Consider the following 21,021-nt stretch of genomic DNA (forward strand, 5'->3'; position numbering starts at 1 on the left):
CTAAAGGGTATGGTACCAGTTTCTGACGTATTAGAAAATTTCACTCTCTCATTAGCCAAGGGTAGGTGTTACTTATCCTGGAACAAGTATTTGGTAGATCTGATGAATTAGACCTGTTTCATGAGAACGGAGACTGTATCTTCTTTTGTCCTATACTGAACTTGCTTCTAGTAAAGAGCAGTTATGATTTAATATAAACTGTTCAGCACTTCTGCAGTCAAGTTTTCTCCCTTGTTACGAATATCTGTATTTCAGAATATTTTTGCCATATGTTCTGGCAGGAGTTTTCATTTCTCCTAAGTTAAGTCTCATTTTCTTATTTTCTGCCTTTATTTCAAACCTATCTGTGTCCATTTTTATTAGTTCTACTGGTGCACATTCTAATTTAGTATCCTCTGTGGGTTTCATTACCATGCTGTTAATCCCTTCTTCCATTGACTTAATGAAGATGTTAAACAAAATCAGGCCTAATACCAATCCCTACGGCACCCCACTTCAGTACATTGCCATTTTCATGACTCTCTCCTTACAGACTATCAGCTAGTTAACAGCATTTATAATTAGGAGAGTTAAAAATAATTTCCAAATACGCTGTATCAGATATTTTAAGAATCCAGATGAATTGCAACCATTATCCTCCCTTATCTATGCATATATAGTTAATTTAAAAACACAATCAACTGTGGTGGACATAATAGGCATTTTCTAAAAATGCGGTATCCGTTGCTCAATAGTCCATGTCCATTGAGTCATTTGCATCGCTTTACACTTTTAGATACTAATCTTTTCCACCTTGTTTTTCTGGACCCTGAATATGCCTTTACTTTTCTTGGTAAATACTGATTTCATTAAGTCTCTCATTCCCCATCCCAACCCCAATTGTTGTGGAATAGACTAATCTTAGTTGGTTTTTTTCATTTGTTTTGTTTGGCATCTTTATTCAAAGCGATATGAATGAGAAATGAGTAAATGATAATCAGTTTGGAGGTTTTACGCCATCTTTTAGATAAGGTATGTTCATAAAGCTGAGTGTTCTGCAATTTTTCACAGTTGGCAGATTTTGCTAATGTGGTTGTGTGAGAACTTGTAATTTTTTTCAAAAGCTTGAAAGGAAATGGTAGGCTTTGTAAAAGGTGACAGATTAATAGTCATGAAGACTAGAATTCCACTGGCCCAAGGAAGAAATGCATCAAAGATTAATACTCTTGTTAGCTTGCTCATTTTCAAGTAGGGAGGCTGCTCTTTTTCTATTTAGGAAAAAACATCCTTTAGGATGTGGACAACAGTTTATCCTCTATGGCAATTAAGTCTTTGAACTGTCTACTGTAATTTTCCATAAAGGAACAATATCTACCCTGTGTGCCAGTACAGGACGTAGGCCGAAATATGCATAGTAAGTAAAGAATATTTTACCTCCAATTTCTTCATTTCCTCTCTGTGTATTGGAGTTTCCAAGTGGACCAAAACAAGAGTCCTGGAGAAGACTTCAGACTAGCTGTCGTGCCCACATGGATGTATTAGATGGCAAGCCTTTTTCACCCGCTTTATTGGAACCTTTCCTAGATGTTTATAACTACAGTTGCTGACTTTAAAAGCTAGATTTATTTTTGGTTTGTGTCTCATACTCCCTTGGAATGTGAATGACAGCTTTTGGGGTGGGTTTTTTTGTGAAAATTTCAGTTTCTGAATCTTTGTCTTCTGTAAATCAGAAGTGTGTCGGTTTTATTTCCATCAGTTGTAGAGCAGAATAAAATTGATTTGGCATTGATCAAGATTTAAATATAACCAACGCATTGCCAAAAATATGTACACAAATATTACAGTTTTCTGTGATACCATAGAACAGTTTTTACAAAATGATTTTCAAGCTGAAACTTTGATCTTACCTTCTCTTAAGCTTTCTGACCTGATCGTCCCTCTCAAGTTTGTGCATATAGCATTTTGTTAAACTTCAGGGTACTACAGACCTTAAGGAATGTATTGTATGAGATTGCTTGCTGTAAATCCAGCACAGTCTGAAGGCTCAATTTGAATTATTTGATTTTTAGAGGATTGCAGAGGTTTTTACAGTTGGGCAGCATAGAGTATGAATAGGAGGTATTTGGATGCAGTTTTTTGAAGTTGATTTAGTATTCATAACAATTAATATCGTGGCTTCTTCAGATGCATTGTCGAGTTAGTAGCCTTTTTAAAGAACTGCCAGTTTTTGTGCTGCTCAGTGTATGAATACTGCGTGACATGATACTTCTCTTTGGTATAATTTCCAATTAGGAAACGCACAAAAGTTTTACGTGTATTGATAGTGTTACGACACTGTGCTCAGTGTCAAATACAACTTTGTGGGACGGCGTATCTTAATTTTTGCTAAACTGCAGATAAAAAAAAAATTATACAGCCTAGTTTAGCATCCATGAAATTACAGTATTTTATTTCAGTTCTTGATAAAAAATGTCCTGTGAATTTTTCAACCCACAAAGTTCAAAGAGAAAAATTTAAATCACATTTTGATAAAATAAACTTTAATAGTGAAGAAAACTACAAAAAGATGAATGTTTTGTAGTCTTGTAGCTTAGGTGATCAAATACATTTTGAAACGTGAAGCTCCATCCCAAAATGAGGGTTAGCAAACTGGAGTCACAGCATTTGAAAACTGAGTTATAAATCTCTGAAAATTGTGGAAATGTTGCAGCTATTTCCATAGAATAGCAATAATATGCTATTGATTAATTAAACTTTTTTGACCTAACTAGGAAAAAATATTATTTTATTTAAAGGGAAGTTTTGGAGTTTTGAGTATGATACGCAGGCATTTTACTAAGTTCTACGTGGATTCTTCTGAGTGTCAATTTTTTTTTAGTCAAAGATAATCATAACATTTTTTTTAAAATTTTTCAATCAGGAATATATCCTTCATCTTTTAGCCACTGATAACTGTACACATTTTCTCAAAAGAAAGCCTGTATCGAACTAAACTATGTGATCAACTCATTTATGGAATTTTTAGACTACAAATTTGTAACAGTTCAAGAAAAACGTGAATTATATTGAAGGTTGTGGTGTATTAAAACCGCGTTAGTCAGATACAATTTGTGTTCATAGTGTGAACTCAAAGCTTTTCAATTACTGTTGTCTAAACGGTACCTTTAAAATTTTATTCACACTAGGTAGTTGAATAAAAGATTTCACATTGCAAAAAGCAATTTTACCATCATTAGCTAAAATAAGAGGGCCCTAGGAAGAAAGGATTATCATATATTAAATAAAAAGTTCACCACCTTACAGCTTTAATCCCGTTAGAAAAGATGATTTCTATCTAACTTAATCAGCCAGAGGTCTTTATTGCCTGGAGTATTAATTGATTTAGGTCTTCATTAAGGTCAGAGGTACACATGGCTGACCAGAGGCAGCCTATTAGCGCGTTGTCAGTTATGCTTATTTACATTGACTGAACATAATGGTGGGTTATTTCACTGTTAGGTCAGGGGGTCACTGAATCTTTTGTGTACCCTGACCTGTTAAAGGGCAGCAGTCACTCAGACACCAAACTGCATTCATAACAAAGATTTGGCTGATTGTGTATTGACTCCATCCTTTCCAAGAAACATGCGTTTGTTCATATGTTGCAACTATTAACATTGGCCTAAATACCTGTGGGTGAATAGTTGAAATGTCTCCGTTACAAGTTCTCTGCAATTTTTGTATTATGGCAGGTAATCACTAGCAAGTTTTAATAATACCAGCAGGAAAAGTTTCATAAAGTTTCCAAGGTTGCTGTTGGCCTTCAATTAAAAAAAACTCAGTGCATATCTATAGGTATTCTGTTACTTCTGTTTCTTTCTAAGTAGCAATAATTATAGCTTTCTCGGGCTAATTAGCAGCTTAAGTTAGTCCTTATGTCCAATTAAGTCTGTTTTTCTCATTGTTTCTTTTCCTGAATTATATTTTGTGGGAGATACGTTGTGTCCTTTCGGTAACTTATAATACTGTTAAAAACTTTTTCATGGGATAGAACAGTTCAAAGTGGCACCAAGTGTTCTTCTGACTTTTCCTTTTCATGGTACCATGGTACTTTCCTAAAAAGTAAATGCAGCTTAAAAAAAAAGGTAAAATAAAATAATAATTTGCTACTATACTGTCTTCCCTCTGTATTAGCTGTGATCTAGCTCTATATTATACTTAATTCCTGCAGCACAGTGACAGTATGAAAAGTAGTAATTCTCAAATAAGAGCTTAGCATTCCTATCTGTTAGAGTATGGATTGTATACTCTGAGGTTCTGATTGTCCACTGAATTGCCTTGATTATTTATGGTTGTGCTAACTGAGCAAAACAGCTGCTAAACTATTATGTTAGCTTATTAAGACTCACCTTTCATTTAACTTGCAGTGATACAAATGAAAATAAAAAGGGAAGAAATGTGGAATCACACAAGGCCCCATTTATAAACTGCTTACTGCTGTGGAGCTATACTGGAAATAAATTGGTACAAGTGAGCATCTCAGCAGTACAAGTTTTTTTATTTTTGGTTTGTCAGATCTTTAATGAAATTTTAGCACTGGAAATATGTGTACGGGCTGCAGTGAAAATTAAATCATCAGTGTAAGCTGAGACATCTAGTGTATAAATACACATCCATTATATTGTAGTTTTGTTTCTATGCTGAGCTTACTGGATATGGAGTCCTCTAGACTTGCTACACTGTGAATCTATAGCCTGAAAGATCTTCTGTTATCCTTGTAGATGCTCCAAAAAGATAAACTGTTGCAAGGTTCTAGCAGGGTTTTGCAGAACGCTTTCACAACACAAGGACTGACACCATACATTGTGACATCTCTTGTTGTAAGATTTCAGTACTGTGAACAAGATATTACCATGTCTTCGCTGTTTTAAATGCTTTTTACGCTGCTAACAATTTTCTGTATAATGCTTCAAACATTCTAGAGACAACCTCTTGAAATCTGCTAAAACAGCGTTTGTACTGGTTTGCTGCTTTGCCCCTGCTGATTGTTTATTTGTGCTTGCTTTTCATGACCGAGTCACTGGGAAAGAGAAGAGGAACATCCCTCCTCCTTCCCTTATCCTAAATTATGTCCCCCTGAAATACAGTTGCTGCAAACCTGTGGCTGTGTTTTGACCCTTTTCCCCTCTTTCCCCCTTGCATCCACCCTTCCATAACAACACGGTGGCATGTTAGGAACACTGTTTTTCTATTAATTACGTCTTAAGATACAAACAAGTATGTTAGGAACAGAGGGATTTTTTTAAATTGTTTTTTAAAGAACTCCGCAAAATTCCCACTGAATCTGGGCCAAAAGTGGTGCCAATTTTGCTCAAATCCTTCAGAGCTTTATTTTGACCTTGCTTATGACCAGTGGAGCTAATTGTATCAGAACTATCCAGGATAATACAGGAAAGTGCTATCTTGGTCCATATTTCAAAACACTGACAGATATTTTATCGTTAATTAGTATTCATATTATGTCTCAAACAATCTGTTCAAGAATAGGGGAAGTGAACTGGTTGAACAGCTCTTCTGTCTACCTAATAATTAACATGGGTGATGCATGGAAAACCAGCAGCCCAGCAGGAAAAAAAGGAAGAAATATTGCCAGTGTGATTTTTTTCTGTAGAAGTATAAACTACCTGTATTGGAGTTTTTGACTAATGCATGGTTTTCACTTTGCAGAGGTGAAAATGAAGGGCTTGCTTTAAAAACAAACCTGTGCCCCTCTGAATCATATCTTCCTGAATTTGTTTCTCATCTTGTCAGTATGCCACTTGGTAGCTGGCTGGACTCCCTTGTTCAATGGCACATATTTTAAAATAGCACTGCAAAAAAAAAAAAGACCATTTGTTCCTATAAACCAAAATATTACTTGCATTTTTTTTTCCAAATTCAGGATTATATATGGCATTATCAAAACAATATTTCAGATATTTTAAACAATTTAAATAGTTGATGGGTGTCAGTTGATATGTTTCCTCTCTGCCTCCTCCCCCTCTTCAGCTGCTAATCATAGAACTTGTATGCCAAGTTGTGTAAGATGCTCTTCCAATAGTTACATGTGTGAGTCTTTTGTGAGACACAGACAGTTACGAGGACAGATTTGGAGTTGCATATGGGTCTGTCACATGGTTTGATTGCCACATCTTCTAGGACAGATTTCTTTTTTAATTATTCTTAATTCTGAGGAATTTTTATAGTTTATACAGTAAGTTCTGCAAAATGCTTCCTAAAGATTCCTTGCACAGTCCATTTTCCCTCTCTTTTACTCCTAGCAAAATGCTTCTTATGCTGACTTCAAAGCTGCTTACGCCCACCTTACTTCCCACTTCTATACTTAGTTTTCTTTTGATATTGAATAAAATTTACTGCTTCACTGATCAGGAAATGTACGGGCTTTCTAGAGAAGTGCAGCATAAGAGGATGAAAAGTTTTGATACTTACATTAAGATTTTATAATAAATCTTTGAGATGTCTGAATAGTAAGAATAAATGTTTCCTTTGCTGGCTGCTGTTAAAAAAGTAGGTCTTCAGAGTGTTGCCAGGAAGACTTTGGAAAATCAGCCCAAAGTAACTGCATTGCAGCTCAGCTTAAAACATACATTGATGGTCTATCTGGCCACCTGTTTAATTCCATTTTCAAAAGGTGAACGCATCTCTTTGGTCAAGTGACATTGTTCTGCATCTTATTTTCAATCTGCAATTTCCTTTTACCTTCTGGTGGGTTATCATGACTTTTTTCATACACAGTCTTTTAGCTGTTCTGCAGTATTATTTTTATAGTATTTTTAAATTAGTTTACTAAAGATATTACAAATACATACTTATACTTTCTTATATATACTTACATAAAACAAAGCTTAACTTAAGACTTAGAAGTTAAAAAAACCCATAGCACTGAACCAAAGATAGTGTGCATCATCACTCAAAAAAAGGAAGTAAGAACATATTTAACCATGTTGGGGCATCAGTGTCATCCAGCAGCTGTAACAGTCAGTAACATCGGATATTATTGTTTTGAGCTGACACATACATCCGTGTATTAACTGTTAGGTTAGAGTTTATTGCAGTGCTGTGTTTCTATATTGTAGTTAAAACCCTATCAGCAATTATCTCCAGACTGGCATGTTTGCTCCATTTGTGACAAATGATGGCAAAGAACAGTACTGTTGAAAGAAACTACCTTGAAAAGAGAAAAGTGCTTCCCTTGCCTTCTATGCACTCCCAGAATCTTATTGACTTGTTCTTTTTTTCTTCTAGGTTGGAGATGTTCTCTACTGTGCTGGACAGATTGCTCTAGTACCTTGTACGATGCAGCTTGTTAGTGGTGGCATATGGACTGAGGCCATAGTTTCCCTCCGTCACGTTGAGCGAGTTCTTCAAGCTATGAGCCAGAAGACTGCACTCCACCACGTCATCACAGCCAGCTGCTATGTAACTGACAGCAAGCACGTTCCTGTTGCTCGCTCTATATGGCAGAAGAAATTAAGAGAATATAAAAAGGTAGCTGTGATACCTATTTTCTTCTTTCTAGGTTGTCTTTTTTTTTTGCCCCTAAGTCTTGTAGTAATATCAGAATTTTCTCAGTACATTTCAGAGGGGTTCAAGTAAAGCTGATATAATAAGGTTTGATTGAGCTGTTATGTTCTGGCTCATAAGTGGTTGTGCACAACTTGAGAAAGAAAATTGCTTATTAGAAAGTTATATTCCTCACTAACTTTGTCTTAATTCCCCAAAGCAATATGTTGAAGAACTCTTTAAGAGCAGTCAGTTCCTCCAACAAAAATGTGAACAATACCTTATTTGAATTACCTCTGCCCATATATTTTTACATAATAGGAACTGGGCGTTTTACTTCAACTTTTTGTGAGTTGTTCTGTTGATGTTTTTTCCCCACTCTTTCTTAGAAGCAATATTGTCATGACAACTGAGTTTAGCAGTTTACTGCTCATTATTGCTTATCATTCAGCTGAACTTCTAAGACCAGATCAGGGCGTTCCTGTTTATTGGTTGACCTTAGATTATCTCTAATAGCATAATAATTTGCACAGTGATTTATACCGATACCATAATCATTTCTATTATGTATGTACCATTTTTCTTAAATAGCGACGGAACACCCTGCAAGTATTAAAAAGGTAATGGCCACAAATCTTGTAAATCAAACCTAACTTCTCCACAAATGAGTAAAAAAGAGTAGTAACTACATAATTGCTTTATAATTTAATATAACTTAACTATTACAGTTTCTCAGGAAAATACATGGCTTGGAAGCATAGCGTATGTTAGTATTGCCATAGAAGAAGGAAAAATGCACCTGAAACTTTCCTTCTATTTGCCTTCAATTTCAGTCTCTGCACTAGGCACATGTCTTTCTAAGTAGAGATGTAGGCTTTACTTAGAAGCTTACACATTCAGCCTTGATTTATTAATAAAGGACCCTTTTAAATAGTGTTTACTACTCCTCCAAGTCCAATTGAATCTGAACTCAATTCAGATTTTTTAATTCAATACATGTCTTTCTTAGAGATGTAGGCTTTACTTAGAAGCTTACACATTCAGCCTTGATTTATTAATAAAGGACCCTTTTAAATAGTGTTTACTACTCCTCCAAGTCCAATTGAATCTGAACTCAATTCAGATTTTTTAATTCAATACAGTTTTTTGCAATGTGACTGGTTAGTAACATGGACCATGACCATGAAGCCTACGTGCTTTCTTATTTGTAATATATATGATTTGAGGGCAGATTGGTGGTGTTTGCCAGTTCTTTGAAACTTTTCCTTTTTTCCAGATGGAATCTTTTAGGTCTTCCGTAGTTGTTATACATACCAGCCACTCTTTATCGAGTCTTTTATTTCTTCCACTTACTGAGGTGACTAGGCAGTGCTTTCTTAGCTACATGAAAAATACTGATGAGATTGCTTGCTTTTGGGCTATTACTAGTATCTGGTCCATGTCACTTTTTGATTCTTCAATCCATAGCTTAAAATGGATTGCTGCCTACACATACTTCTATGAAGAGTTAGCTGCCTAACAGTTTTCAGGTATGTTTAAGAAAAAACATCCTAGAGGAGCATCAGGCAATCCTAGAGGATGTTCATCAGTTTTATGCTGTGCTTATCAGATCATATACATTAATGACAGTATCAGAAAGAGCAAAAAAATACTAGCAGATGAAGTAATGTATGCCACAACATGATCTAAAAATGCTTTGGAAAAAATTAAAATATCAGTGGGAATGAGATGTTATTAGCAGCCAGATGTTCCAATTTCCCTATCATTTTGTCAATAGGAGGTTAAGACAGAGGAATTGAATTTTTCCTCAGGCTATGCATACTTTTTTGATTAGTAAGGGTTTGTGTACACAGCAAAGCAGAGAAAAAGATGTATCAAACACTTCTGTTACAAGGAACCGGAGGGAGGAATTGCCCTGCCCTTGAAAATACAATTGTCCTGTTAATAGAAATAGAGATTTTGTATTGGAGGAGAAGGACTAGCTGGAATGGTATTAGGAGAGTTGTTCCTTTACTCTGAGAACGAGGAAAATAGTAAAGTTTGAAATTTGGAAGAACTTTGTAAAATGACTGATAAATTGTACAACAGTTGTATTTCTCTCTTGCTTATTCTATAGATTCGGTGAGAACAGGAAATGTAGTTTTTACACCTCTTAGTATTTTCTTTGAAGCAGTCCGTGGAGTGCTGTAAGATACCATCTTTCTGTGTGGAAGCTGGAACACAATAGCTTTACTCTGAATGCATCTGTATTTAAGAGTCTAAGTAGCATATCCCTTACTTGTGTGGTTTTGTTCATTTTTTGGTATCCCAATACTACTACAGACAGTTCTGACAGATACCATGACGTGAAATAATGGTCTGTTTTCTGCAAGTAAACTTAAGTCAGCCAAACCAAAAGTATTTTATTATTCTTGAACCGTATTTCAAGCAGTGGCCAAAGGCCTGAATCAATAGCAACCTACAGATTACTTAATAAGAACAAATGTTGTCTCAGTTGAAATTGTTCTGCTTCTGTCATCCATGGAAAAAGGAGTTTGTTTGTGCAAACAAAACAATGTACCTCAGAGCTCATTTCTTGTAAACTAGACATTAGAAACCATAGAACTAAGTACGTTTTGAAGACAGATTTTAGACTCTGCATTTCTGTTTGTTGAATGTTCTGTATTTAATAGCAAAATGATGGTATATTAAGATTGAGGTCTTTGTATTTAACACAGTGACTAAATCATATGCATTAGAACTGCCAAAGGTTTTTTTAGAGTACCAAAAATTATTAGCCTTCTGTCATATAGTGATGTCTGGTAAATATCCTCTACATAAATAATACTGTTCAGCAACTTCAGTTGAAACATTCTACATATTTGATGTCAGTAGTCTGTAAAGCACAAAAGGGATTGTATAAATTCTTTAGGACACAAATAAATTGGACCTAACAGAATATAATATAAAGAGAAGTGTGAGAATTGTTCTCTGGATGTGTTTATATAACACAAAAGGTTTACTTCTAAGAGCAGGATGTGGGCACGGAGTTGATCAAAGCTTTATTGGAGGTAAGGCCACAGGGTCAGACACGCTTACCTGGACTTTAGAGGACTTCTTGTGATATTGCTGACAGTGACAGTTGTCTTTTAGGAACTTCTTGAATTATGAAGAGAAAGATAAATTGAGTATGTTTCAGAATAACCAAATTATTTCACTGATAACCAGAGGAGTGACTCTAGTGAGCATCAAGGATGGGAGGGGACTGTAAGAGAGGGAGAAAATAGTACGAGTATGCAGGCTGGACCCCCTAGCAACTTCTAACTTGTTTCGGTCACCCAGTCTCTGGCTCCTTCCTTATTCCAGCATCATTCCTTGCTTCCTACACAGCTCCTTTCCACTGCCGTCATCCTGACTTCCCTCATTCCAGACGGCAGCTCAGTATCTGTGCTCCCAGCACCATTCCCTGCAGCCCCACCCCTCCAGTATAACCCCGAGCATTGCCTCCCTGCACTCGTTACCCACAGCCATCAAGGGTTGTGTCCCCAGAGCTGGAATCCAGCCCCTGTCCCTCTCTCTTCTTCCTTCCTGTGTCAGTTTGAGTCACAGTGTCATTGGAAAAGCCATTCGGAGTGACAGAGGAAATAGAAATCTGGTGGAGGGATGGAAGGTTGTAGTAGGACTCCACCATGGAGAAAGACAAAACAGCAGGAAAGGAAGGATAAGAAAGCAGCTCCAGTGAGGTCTCACTCAAAAAAAAATACTGAATCGCTGGGCTACTGAAAAGATCTTTGGATCAACATTTTGAATGTACACGAGAGAGATTTCCTTTGTTAAAACTAAGAGGTTATTGTAGGAACTGAGATCTAAAGTAAGGGAGCTGAGGTAAGCATTTAAGTTCTCGTGGATGGATGTGGCTGCATTGTTGTTAAGTAGTGGTTGTTGGAGAAATTAAGATACAGTTAAAGGAAGCAGTGGTTAAAATCAAAAGAAAAAACAGGCTGCAGTTGTAGAAATTAAAATCTAGGTGAGGGAAGCAGTAGTTAAAATCAAAAGAAAAACCAGAGGCTGCAAAAATAGCATAAAGACATTCATGCAAACATATAATCAAAGCCAAAGCCTAGGAAAAATAATTGGAATTAACAAATACAAGTGCCAGCCATCAACAGCTTCCTGCCACCCTATTTTTAAGTTACACTCCTTCCACAGTTTCTTTGTGATTCCTGGGCACACTTTGGGACATTTTGACACTCTTGAGGAGATACATTTAGGGAGCTTTTCTAACATACCTAGTCAGAAATAGTAACAATTGTGTGGTAGAGCAGTTTCTGCCTAATCCAGTAGTTAGCATTTAGAGCTTTTTTTTAATATTTTTTTTTAAGTAGCCAAAAAAAAAAAGCTTGTAGCATTGCAAACACTTTCTGGAAGAAGAGCTGACAGTTTTCCAATTAAGTCTCATCTTGTGTTTTTCTTTACTTCACATCTTTTAATGACAGTGTCATGTAATATGATGATTTTATAAGCGGTTTTGCTAACTCATTCAGCAGAGTAATCAATAGAAAAAAATAAGCCAGATGGGTTTAGTCCATTTGTATTGGGTGGGACAGATGGCATTATTGATAGATGGAAATATTCCAAATAATTATTGTATAATGATATAACAGTGACTGTGCCTGCAAAATTTTATTAATTTACTTTGTGTATGCACTTTATTCAGTAGGGGTTGAATTGTACCATTTAGACAGTACTCCCACTATATTTAGCTGGGAGCTGAGTCCACCCTCACCTTCTTTTTCCCCTCCCCATGGGCTTTCCATGCAGAACCATCCCTGTAGTACTTTGTTAGAGTATTTCAAGTGGTGGATTGTACTTCTGTCTGTACAACAGACTCCACTAGGCTAACTGAGATGGGCAAGATCATGATTACCTTTTTTTTTCCCCTACCTCTGAATACCTGCTTTTTGCTTTCTTTTGTTATCCTCGCCAATACAAAGAAGAAACATGCTATTCTGTCTCAAGATTTCAGGCATTCCAGCTTGTTTAACCGCTGTGTTTTATTCTTTTTACATCTTGCTAATCCCCAGCAAGATTTGGTATAGCTAGGCCAGTAAAATATATCAATTTTGATAAACTGTGTAATAGATACTGGTTTGGGCTGCTGCTATTCAAATGTATATTCCATGGCAAGGTACTATTAATCCATTTTTTTCTGGGAGTTAAGAGCACATTAACTTACAGAAAAACTTGGAGGCCATTTGCTGCTTTTGAAATACAGTTGTTGATAAACATGACTGAATAATAAAAACGAGTTTCAGTTCTTATTTTGATTTGATGGCATATACAAAACTCAGAGGCAGATTTGCCAGAACTATCTGAAATGTTATCTCCGATTTCTTTGTTAGGAAAAAAAAATGTATAGGGAAAAAATTTAGTAGATTTAGTACACAATGTTTTGTTACGAACACAAAGTTTAGGATTGCCTGTATTTGTAAGTGAATCCAAAATATTGGTGAAGGGAGATTTTGAAACAGTGAAAACAGTGTATTTTGTTAAGATTAGAAGACAGGGTTGCATAGACAGATAATATTTAATGTAACTGCAAGATTTATTAATAGCTCTAAGACCATTAGTTTATATCTTTTGCTTCAGCAATTCATTTTATACGTACTATTTTTTTCTTCAGATTATGATATTACAGATCAATTCCACTCTGAGTTATTTTATTAGGCAGCTGCCACTGTATTTTCCATCCTCAGTAATGAAAAATCTACCTGGTGAAATACTTCCTGTGACATGACAAAATATGTGTCTTTTGGCTTTTATAACACAGCTTGCATTTGGACATTAGTTGCATCCTCTCCCTCCAATAAATTCCTGAGCAAATGTACTACCAACTTTAAAATTTCTCCAGCCCACTTTCTTCTGACAGAAGCTTTCTTTTTTTATGGTAAGTGTTCAGGATAAGTGACTGTGATCCCATGATTGTTTCAAATCCAGCAAAGAGTGCTACAGTTGACTTTCATTCTGTCAGGAATGCCAGTCAGGTTGCTGACAATGTGTGTCTTAATAGCATGTAATGCAGAAGTGATGGAAAAAAGATTTGCAATGTTTTATCTGATATATATTGTGAATGGGTTCCTTGCTTATTTCACCACTCGGGTAACGTGATGCCAACTTTAAGTATCTAAATTTAAACCTTTTGGGCCAGATTTACAAACTGTTTAGATGTCAAAAGATGTAAATGAGCCTGAACTAGGATTTTTTAAAAATACCTGAGAGCAGTCATCTAGGGGCACTGGGCCCATTCTAGGGAGCCCCCGCATCGTACCTCCTTCGACACTCTGTAAATACTGTTGGTACTACCCTGTGTCTTTCCATTTTGCCTACCGAATAACACAGAGGTCCCAAGTTATAAACAAGTTAAATCCTGAACCAGAAGCTATCTAGCTACATGCAGTGGTTTTCTGGAGTAATTATTATATTTTCATGGCAGTCATTTAGAATGGCATCATGCATCTGTAACACAGCAGTCTGTTGCATTGTTCAGACATGCCTGTAGTATTTGAAGTATACAGACTGTCATGAATTTAAATAAAATTCATGCATTCTCTGACACTTTATCCTAAGTAGAACAGAAGTAGCTTATGCTCAAATAGTGGAAGTCGAAGGTTTTTCTTGCTGGAAAGGATTGGACAGAGGTTTAAGATCCTCTTTACCTATGGAGAAAATTACCATAAAACTTAAAAGGAATGTAAAAAAACCCCAGATTTCTGTGGGAGGATATGTACTTTTTCATCACCCTGAACAGATATTTGTAAGTCTGTAATATTCAGGTACACCTTTTTTGTATATTTTGTTATATGTATTGGTTAATATCTGTGTTTAGTACAATTGTTAGATTTCCAAATAGTATTGTAAATTCTGTGCCCTGTAGATAATAGTATAAGTAATACTAATTTAATTGGTGTCCTTCTTTTACCAGTTTCTTGAACAGAATAGTTAAAATGTGAGGAGTACAAGTAAATAATATTATACAGGTATAAATGATAGATTAGAAACCTGCTACATTTACACTGCAGTAAAATCTCGTGTAGGTTAATTAATTGGTAATATTACCAGAAGAAAACTAAATGTTTTTGAAAAACATTGCCACCAGCCAGTACCTATGCCTATCAAAAATTCAGTAGGAAGGAAATACATGGTTTTGTTTCCCTTTTTTGTCTCATCAGGTTTATAACATTTATTTTGCTGCTAGATGCTATTTTGAATGTTCCGCAGTTTGATATATTAAACCACGCTTCTTTTATGGCCCATGTTAAGAACACGCAGTGCATTCAAATAGCACAGTGGTAGTGGGTCTTTCATCTTGTGCCTAGTGTATTTCATTTCCCTTATGTTCAGATTAAACAAAGCTTTTGTGTTCATTTGAAGCAACTGTAATGAGAATATTTAACACAGGTCAAATGCAGATAGAGGAACTCCAGAGGTCCTTGAAAATATTCTGCCTTTTGACACTGGGCCACAATGGGAGGTGAAAGGGTTGCCACTTTCACTTTTTTTTAAAGGAAGGTAATGATATTCAATTTGTAACATTAGTGGAGCCTCAATTAATTTTAAAAAGGAATATAGTCAACAAAAAGAACAATGAAGGAGTCTACATGATCTTAACTAAAGCCATTATTAGAAATTGAATATATATATACATAAAAAATCATATGATTGCATAATGTTCTAAACAGTATACCTGCATTTAACTTGTAGAATGTAAACATAAAATATGGACAATAGAAAATAAGAAAGGAGAGCATTTCTTGTGTGAATGTTTGTGTAGATAGATACAGATACAATCAAATCCTCAGCTGGTGTAAGTCAGCATAACTCTCTGATTTCCATGAACTGATTTACGCTAGCTTATTTGTCATTTACAGGTAATATATACATGCATTTGAACGTTGTTTTTCAGTTAGACACAGTGAAGAAATGCATGTCAAGTTATTCAGGGTGGTAAACAGCCTAGTTCATCCAGGCTGACTGATTTTCCCCTGCAGCAGTTCCCTTGTAAGAGGTTTTTTGAGTGATTCTTCATCTCTTTTGCTGAAAATATTAATTCTGTTTTGAGCCTGTCACTTTTGTGCTAAGCAAGAGGGCATATATGCATCCACTGTTTGCTTAGGCCAGAACCTCTGGTCAAAAGTCTTATGTGTGATGACTGTGAAGGCGATTAACAGGATTTAAACCCCGAGGCTGGTACCTGTTGTCAGTGCCTCTTTATAGAGGGGAGAATGCCATTTTGGTTGAAAAGTGATCAAGGTCATACTTTCACTCAGGAAACTTCTCTGTTGAACCGTAGTCCTAATTACATGTAGGACACTTTAAATCCCCACAACGAAGGAAGGAATTTCAGGAAAATCATCAGCTTCAAAGTTCTTTTCTGTTCTCCTCTGGGTGAGTTAATCCTACTGACCAGGACTGAAAGAAAAGCCAGGTTACCACCCCAACCTACGTAGACAGTTTTATTAACAACCGGTCCTTTCTAAAACTGCAGCAGGTTAATCTCTTTCAGACACTGCAAATGTTCCTTCCAAGTCAGTGCTTCCAACAAGTAGTTTGATGTTAAGTACTAACTAGCTATTCCAGATCTTGGTCTTTTCCAGGGAGGGTATTTTAACTTGTCTCTTCAGTGTGAGCTCAACAAAAATAAGGAAACTCAGATCTTAGAAACTAGTCAAACTTCTATACTGAAAGTCCTCCCCTTAAATCTGTGGGCAATATCCTCTTAGTCATGGGTATGCAGGACCTGGAAAAGCATTCCTGTTGCAGGAAGGAAACTCAGCTATTGAGTAGTGTACTGGGTCTGGCTGGGATGGAGTTAACTTTCTTCATAGCAGCCCCTATGGTGCTGTGGTTTGGATTTGTGGCTAAAACAGTGTTGCTAACAGGCCAGTGTTGCACAGTTTCAAGGCTTTCTCTTTTTCCCACTCTGCCCCCACAGCGAGTAGGCTGGGGGGGTGGGCAAGAGGTGGCCAAAGGAATATCCCATACCATATAACATCATGCTCAGCAATAAAAACTGGGGAGATTCGTCTTCCAAGGTGGCTATTCCCCAGAGGCTGGCTGGGCATCGGTCTGCTGGTGGGAGGTGGTGAATGATCGCCTTTGCATAATAAGTTTTATTCTCTTATTAAACTGTCTTTATCTCGACCCAAGAGTTCTCTCATTTTTGTTCTTCTGTTGTCTCTCATCCTACTGGCGTTGGGGGGCGAGCGAGCGGCTGTGTGGGTGCTTAGCTGCTGGCTGGCGTCAACACCACAAATAGATTCAGCAAATTACCACTGAAGAGAAACTCCACAATTAACTAGGAAAATTCATAACTGGCCTTCTTCCTCATCAAGCTCAAGTCAAAATTAGAGCTCAAAATATCACCTCTTCCTTTTGAAACTGTGCAAGAATCAGATACAGTTATGATCCTCTACCACCAAAAACATGAAAGAAAAAAAAAAAGAAATTAACTCAGGAAAATATCTTCTTTCTTCCAGTGGAAGTACTTCTTTACTAGTGTATAGTACAATCCAAGGGATCCTACTAAATTTCAGTACTTGATTATCCTAATCTCTGGTTCTGTGTGCTGGTCATAATAATAATTTCATTTCTTCTTCCTCCTCCTCTTCTCTGAAGGATATCACACAGGCTTCAAAACTAATAATAGATCTTCAATTTCTTTACTTATAAAAGTCAAAGAAAACCAAAACCTATTTATCCTTTTCTGTACTCCGCTTTCAAAGAAGCATGTAAGACAGTGTGCAAGTGAGCTAGCGTTATTTTGAAACCCCTTTAAATTTTTGCATAGCAAAAATGAGCAGTGCTAACTGCTCATACTCAGTAACATGCATGCCAGCTCAGCAGTGAATAATCACTTTCAGCTTCCTCTCTGTATTTATTCAGCTTCATGGATGAAAAATAAAAATGCTTCCAGCTGATATGATACATGTGTATAGTTCTCGTCAATTCTTTATTTGTAACACAATGAACACAGCTGGTAACACTTGAAATCTAACTTTGATTTTCTTTTGGACATTATTCAGTGTTAATATTATGCAGGTCTTTACGCGTCTCGCTTATAAGCACCTTTGTGGAAACATTCTGGCCATCTCCTGTCGTTGACAAAGTAGTTACGTCTGCATATATCTCAATGAAGAAGCAAGTGAGTCTAAAAGAGAAAAATGTAACTGTTAACTGATGAAAATACTAATTGTCAATCATTTGTAATTAAGTCAGTAATTTTGGTAAAGTTTTGTCATAATTTGTCGAATGAATGTTTGCATGGAGTTGTAGATATCTGTTCAGTAATGCATAGTCTCATAGTCTCTCTGTGCATGTTCTGCAGAATTACATGGGGGAGATGTATAGGTATATAGATTTTCTCTTTCCCTCTCTCCTTGTATACATATATGTGCATATAGATAAATGTACATTACATACCTATCCATGAATATATATTTGTATTTTTTTCTTAGTGTAACAACTTTTAACAAGCATAGATATTAAGACATGTCACTTAAAGGCTGTTTGTTGAAAACTTTATATTCTAATCTTCTGCACATGGACTCACCTGCCTTCAGGAACATAAGAGTTAAGATCCCATTATGTATTTCAGTAGTAATCTGAGAGACGTATCTTCATCTTCAGGAGAACAAGTTTGCTTTCCATACGTCTCATTCCAATGACTGCTGAGAACAGTTATGCATTTAACTCAAACTTGGCTTATAATTTTTAGGTTATTGTGAACCTCCTCTCATGAGTAGATGTATTGGGTCTGGCTGGGATAGAGTTATTTTTCTTCATAGCAGCCCCTACCGTGCTGTGTTTTGGATTTGTGACTAACACCATGTTGATAGCAGACCGGTGTTGGCTGTTGCTAAACAGTGCCTGCACAGCGTCAAGGTTTTCTCTTTTTCCAACTTTGCCCACACCCAGCAAGTAGGCTGGGGTTGGGCAAGAAGCTGGGTGGGGACACAGTTGAGACAGCTGACCCGAATGGACCAAAGTGGTACCGTATACCATATAAATTCATGCTTGACAGTAAAAACTGGAGCGGGGGTGAGTTTTTTCTAAAGTAGCCATTGCTTGGAAACTGGCTGGGCATCCGTCTGCTGGTGGGCGGTGCTGAGTGATTGCCTTTATGTTTTTCTCTTTCCTTCAGTTATTAAACTGTCTTTATCTCCACCCATGATTTTTTCTCGCTTTTGCCTTCCTGAGTCTCTCCCCCATCCCGCTGTGGGGGGCATGAGCGAGCGACTGGGGGGATCTTACCTGCCGGCTGGGGGCAACCCACCACAGTGGACTGTAAGAAATTGCCTGAATTACATCACCTGAGTTTGACTGCTGTAACACTGAACTGAGGGAAAAATTGTCCTGCAAAATCAAAGTTCCAAACTGTATGTAGGACATTATTGACCAATATAAATGTCTTGACTTAAAATAAAGGGCATGTGCAGTCCTAATAGTCCTGTTATATTCCATTTAACTGATCTTGCTTTGCAGCCATACCATATTAAAAAATGAAAGTAACCAACTGCACTGCTGAAAACAAACATTTGCCCCAAAAATACTCATACCTAAGATGAAGAAATGTAAATGTTTGTATTTTCCACTAAAAATCTTTGTTTACTAAAAAGTGCCAAATTAAAAATAATTTTCTATTCTATATATCATATTACTAATAAAGGTGGCTGTCTCAGTGAGGAAGAGGCTGGCAATTAATAGAAGTTTAATGGTGCCACCAGAATTTTCAAATTGTTTTTCTTCTGCCTCCAGCAGCATCACAATTTTCTTCATTGCATACTGCAAAGTTTAATTACAGGTTTAACAACAGTAGCTAATGGTGCTGTACGGGTATGGGTGAACAGGTGATTGTAGTTAGAATATGTGAGGTAAAAGCTGACGTTTGGTTTGAAAATTAGTTCCAGAGCTCAAGGTCAAAGTTCAGAAGGAAAGTAGGCTTTCAAAGAAAACATCTTTGCAATCAGTATCTGAAATTCAAATTCTAAATCACCAAATCAGTTATCCTTAATGCCCACAAAGTGGATTTTGACCATTGATTCTTCTCATTTTCTGTCCCATTTGGGTACACACTCTCAAGTGATTTTCAAGTGGAATCTTTTCATCTTGAACATCCTTAATTCAGTTCAACTCTCTTTCCTAAGTGCTTATTTTTGACACTACACATGAAGAATAAAACCCTCAGAGTGACAGTCTGTGATCATGTTTCATGTGGCAGACGTCATTTGCTTTCAGTTTATATTGCTATCAATTTATGACTTTGTTCCTTAAATAGTTCTTTTTTCCACATTGTAGCTGATATATTGAATGATGTATATTTGAGAGGTATTTCAAGGAATCTTAACTTCAGTCATTAACTGGTTCTCTCTTGGCTCGGGAACCTTTAGTTTGTTGAGAGAAAGTTAATTTTTTTAAAGCAAATAAAACAGCTTTTCAATATGTAATTATTTTCTTATCAATTTTACATTTTCATGCCCTTTTGAGCATCTAGCATGCAGTGCTTGAATTTACACTTCGCTCTGCAGGAACTGCTTTAAATATTATTATTACGAAGGAAGAAATCAAAAATCAAAGTGAATTTTTAGTACAATAGCGAGGTATAGGAAGGTGCAGTTGCAGTAACAGCAGCCTGCATTATTGTGTAGAACTAACTCACAGCTTGACAGAAAGTCCCTGCTGGGGAGGAAATGTAGGGGAACTGGCAGAATTTTGCTACATCTGCTCCTTACTGCTAATAAGCTTTAACCTGTTTCATTTTTATTATGCTTAGTGTTTAGATATTTTGCTTCCAAAATTATATCTGTAACTATGAGAACACATAAAAGGGAGCACGACAGGTAGGGCTGTTTAAAAATTTAAAACTATCAGCAAGGGGTATTAAAGGCCATAATGAATAAGACGGTTGCCTTCTCCGTGTGGGTTTTTAGAGTTCAGGCACTGCAGTGCTGGTGGAAAGACTGAGTGTAAGTAGTGGGTAGAACAGATTTCATAGCTTGAGTAGCTTGTACAGCCAGAAGGCAGACTAAACAGATCGTTTAGTCTGACCTGTATATCATAGACCATTACATTTCACCCAGAAATTCCTATTTTGAACCCTGTGAGTATGCTTAGACTAAAATATATCAGACCTTAAGAATTTAAAATACTTTATGCCACAGGATGAGAACTGAGAGGCTGAGCTTCCCATGCAGTAGGAGGGGTGTTTATCAGGTTGGTAAGTACACATGGTAGTATGACTACTTCTGCAGAATAAGCCAAACAACCAAAGGCTTGTATGTACTTAACAAAAGTGAAAATCCCTTCCTGACCCCTTTGACTTAGGGAAAAAAATACAGGTATTCATATTGTATCAGAGCACTTGCTTACAGAAATGTTCTGCTGAAGCCATAAACAGTTCCTTCAGAAAAAAACAAAACCAAAACCAAAAACAAACCCAAAAAACGAAACCACCACCACCCCCCA

At 36.6% G+C, this 21,021-nt stretch overlaps 1 protein-coding gene across 1 annotated transcript in view; it reads left to right on the forward strand.

The window, feature by feature from the left end:
- DPH6 (diphthamine biosynthesis 6) overlaps positions 1 to 21,021 on the forward strand; it is a 214,684-nt gene that overhangs the window by 137,958 nt on the left and 55,705 nt on the right. The window contains exon 12 of the mRNA XM_009290341.2: positions 7,264 to 7,506. Within this exon, the coding sequence (XP_009288616.1) occupies positions 7,264 to 7,506 (243 nt within the window). The remainder of the gene's footprint in view (positions 1 to 7,263; positions 7,507 to 21,021) is intronic.

This window comes from Aptenodytes forsteri, unplaced genomic scaffold, assembly GCF_000699145.1.
Source record: "Aptenodytes forsteri isolate BGI_AS27 unplaced genomic scaffold, ASM69914v1 Scaffold108, whole genome shotgun sequence".
Taxonomy (NCBI): domain Eukaryota; kingdom Metazoa; phylum Chordata; class Aves; order Sphenisciformes; family Spheniscidae; genus Aptenodytes; species Aptenodytes forsteri.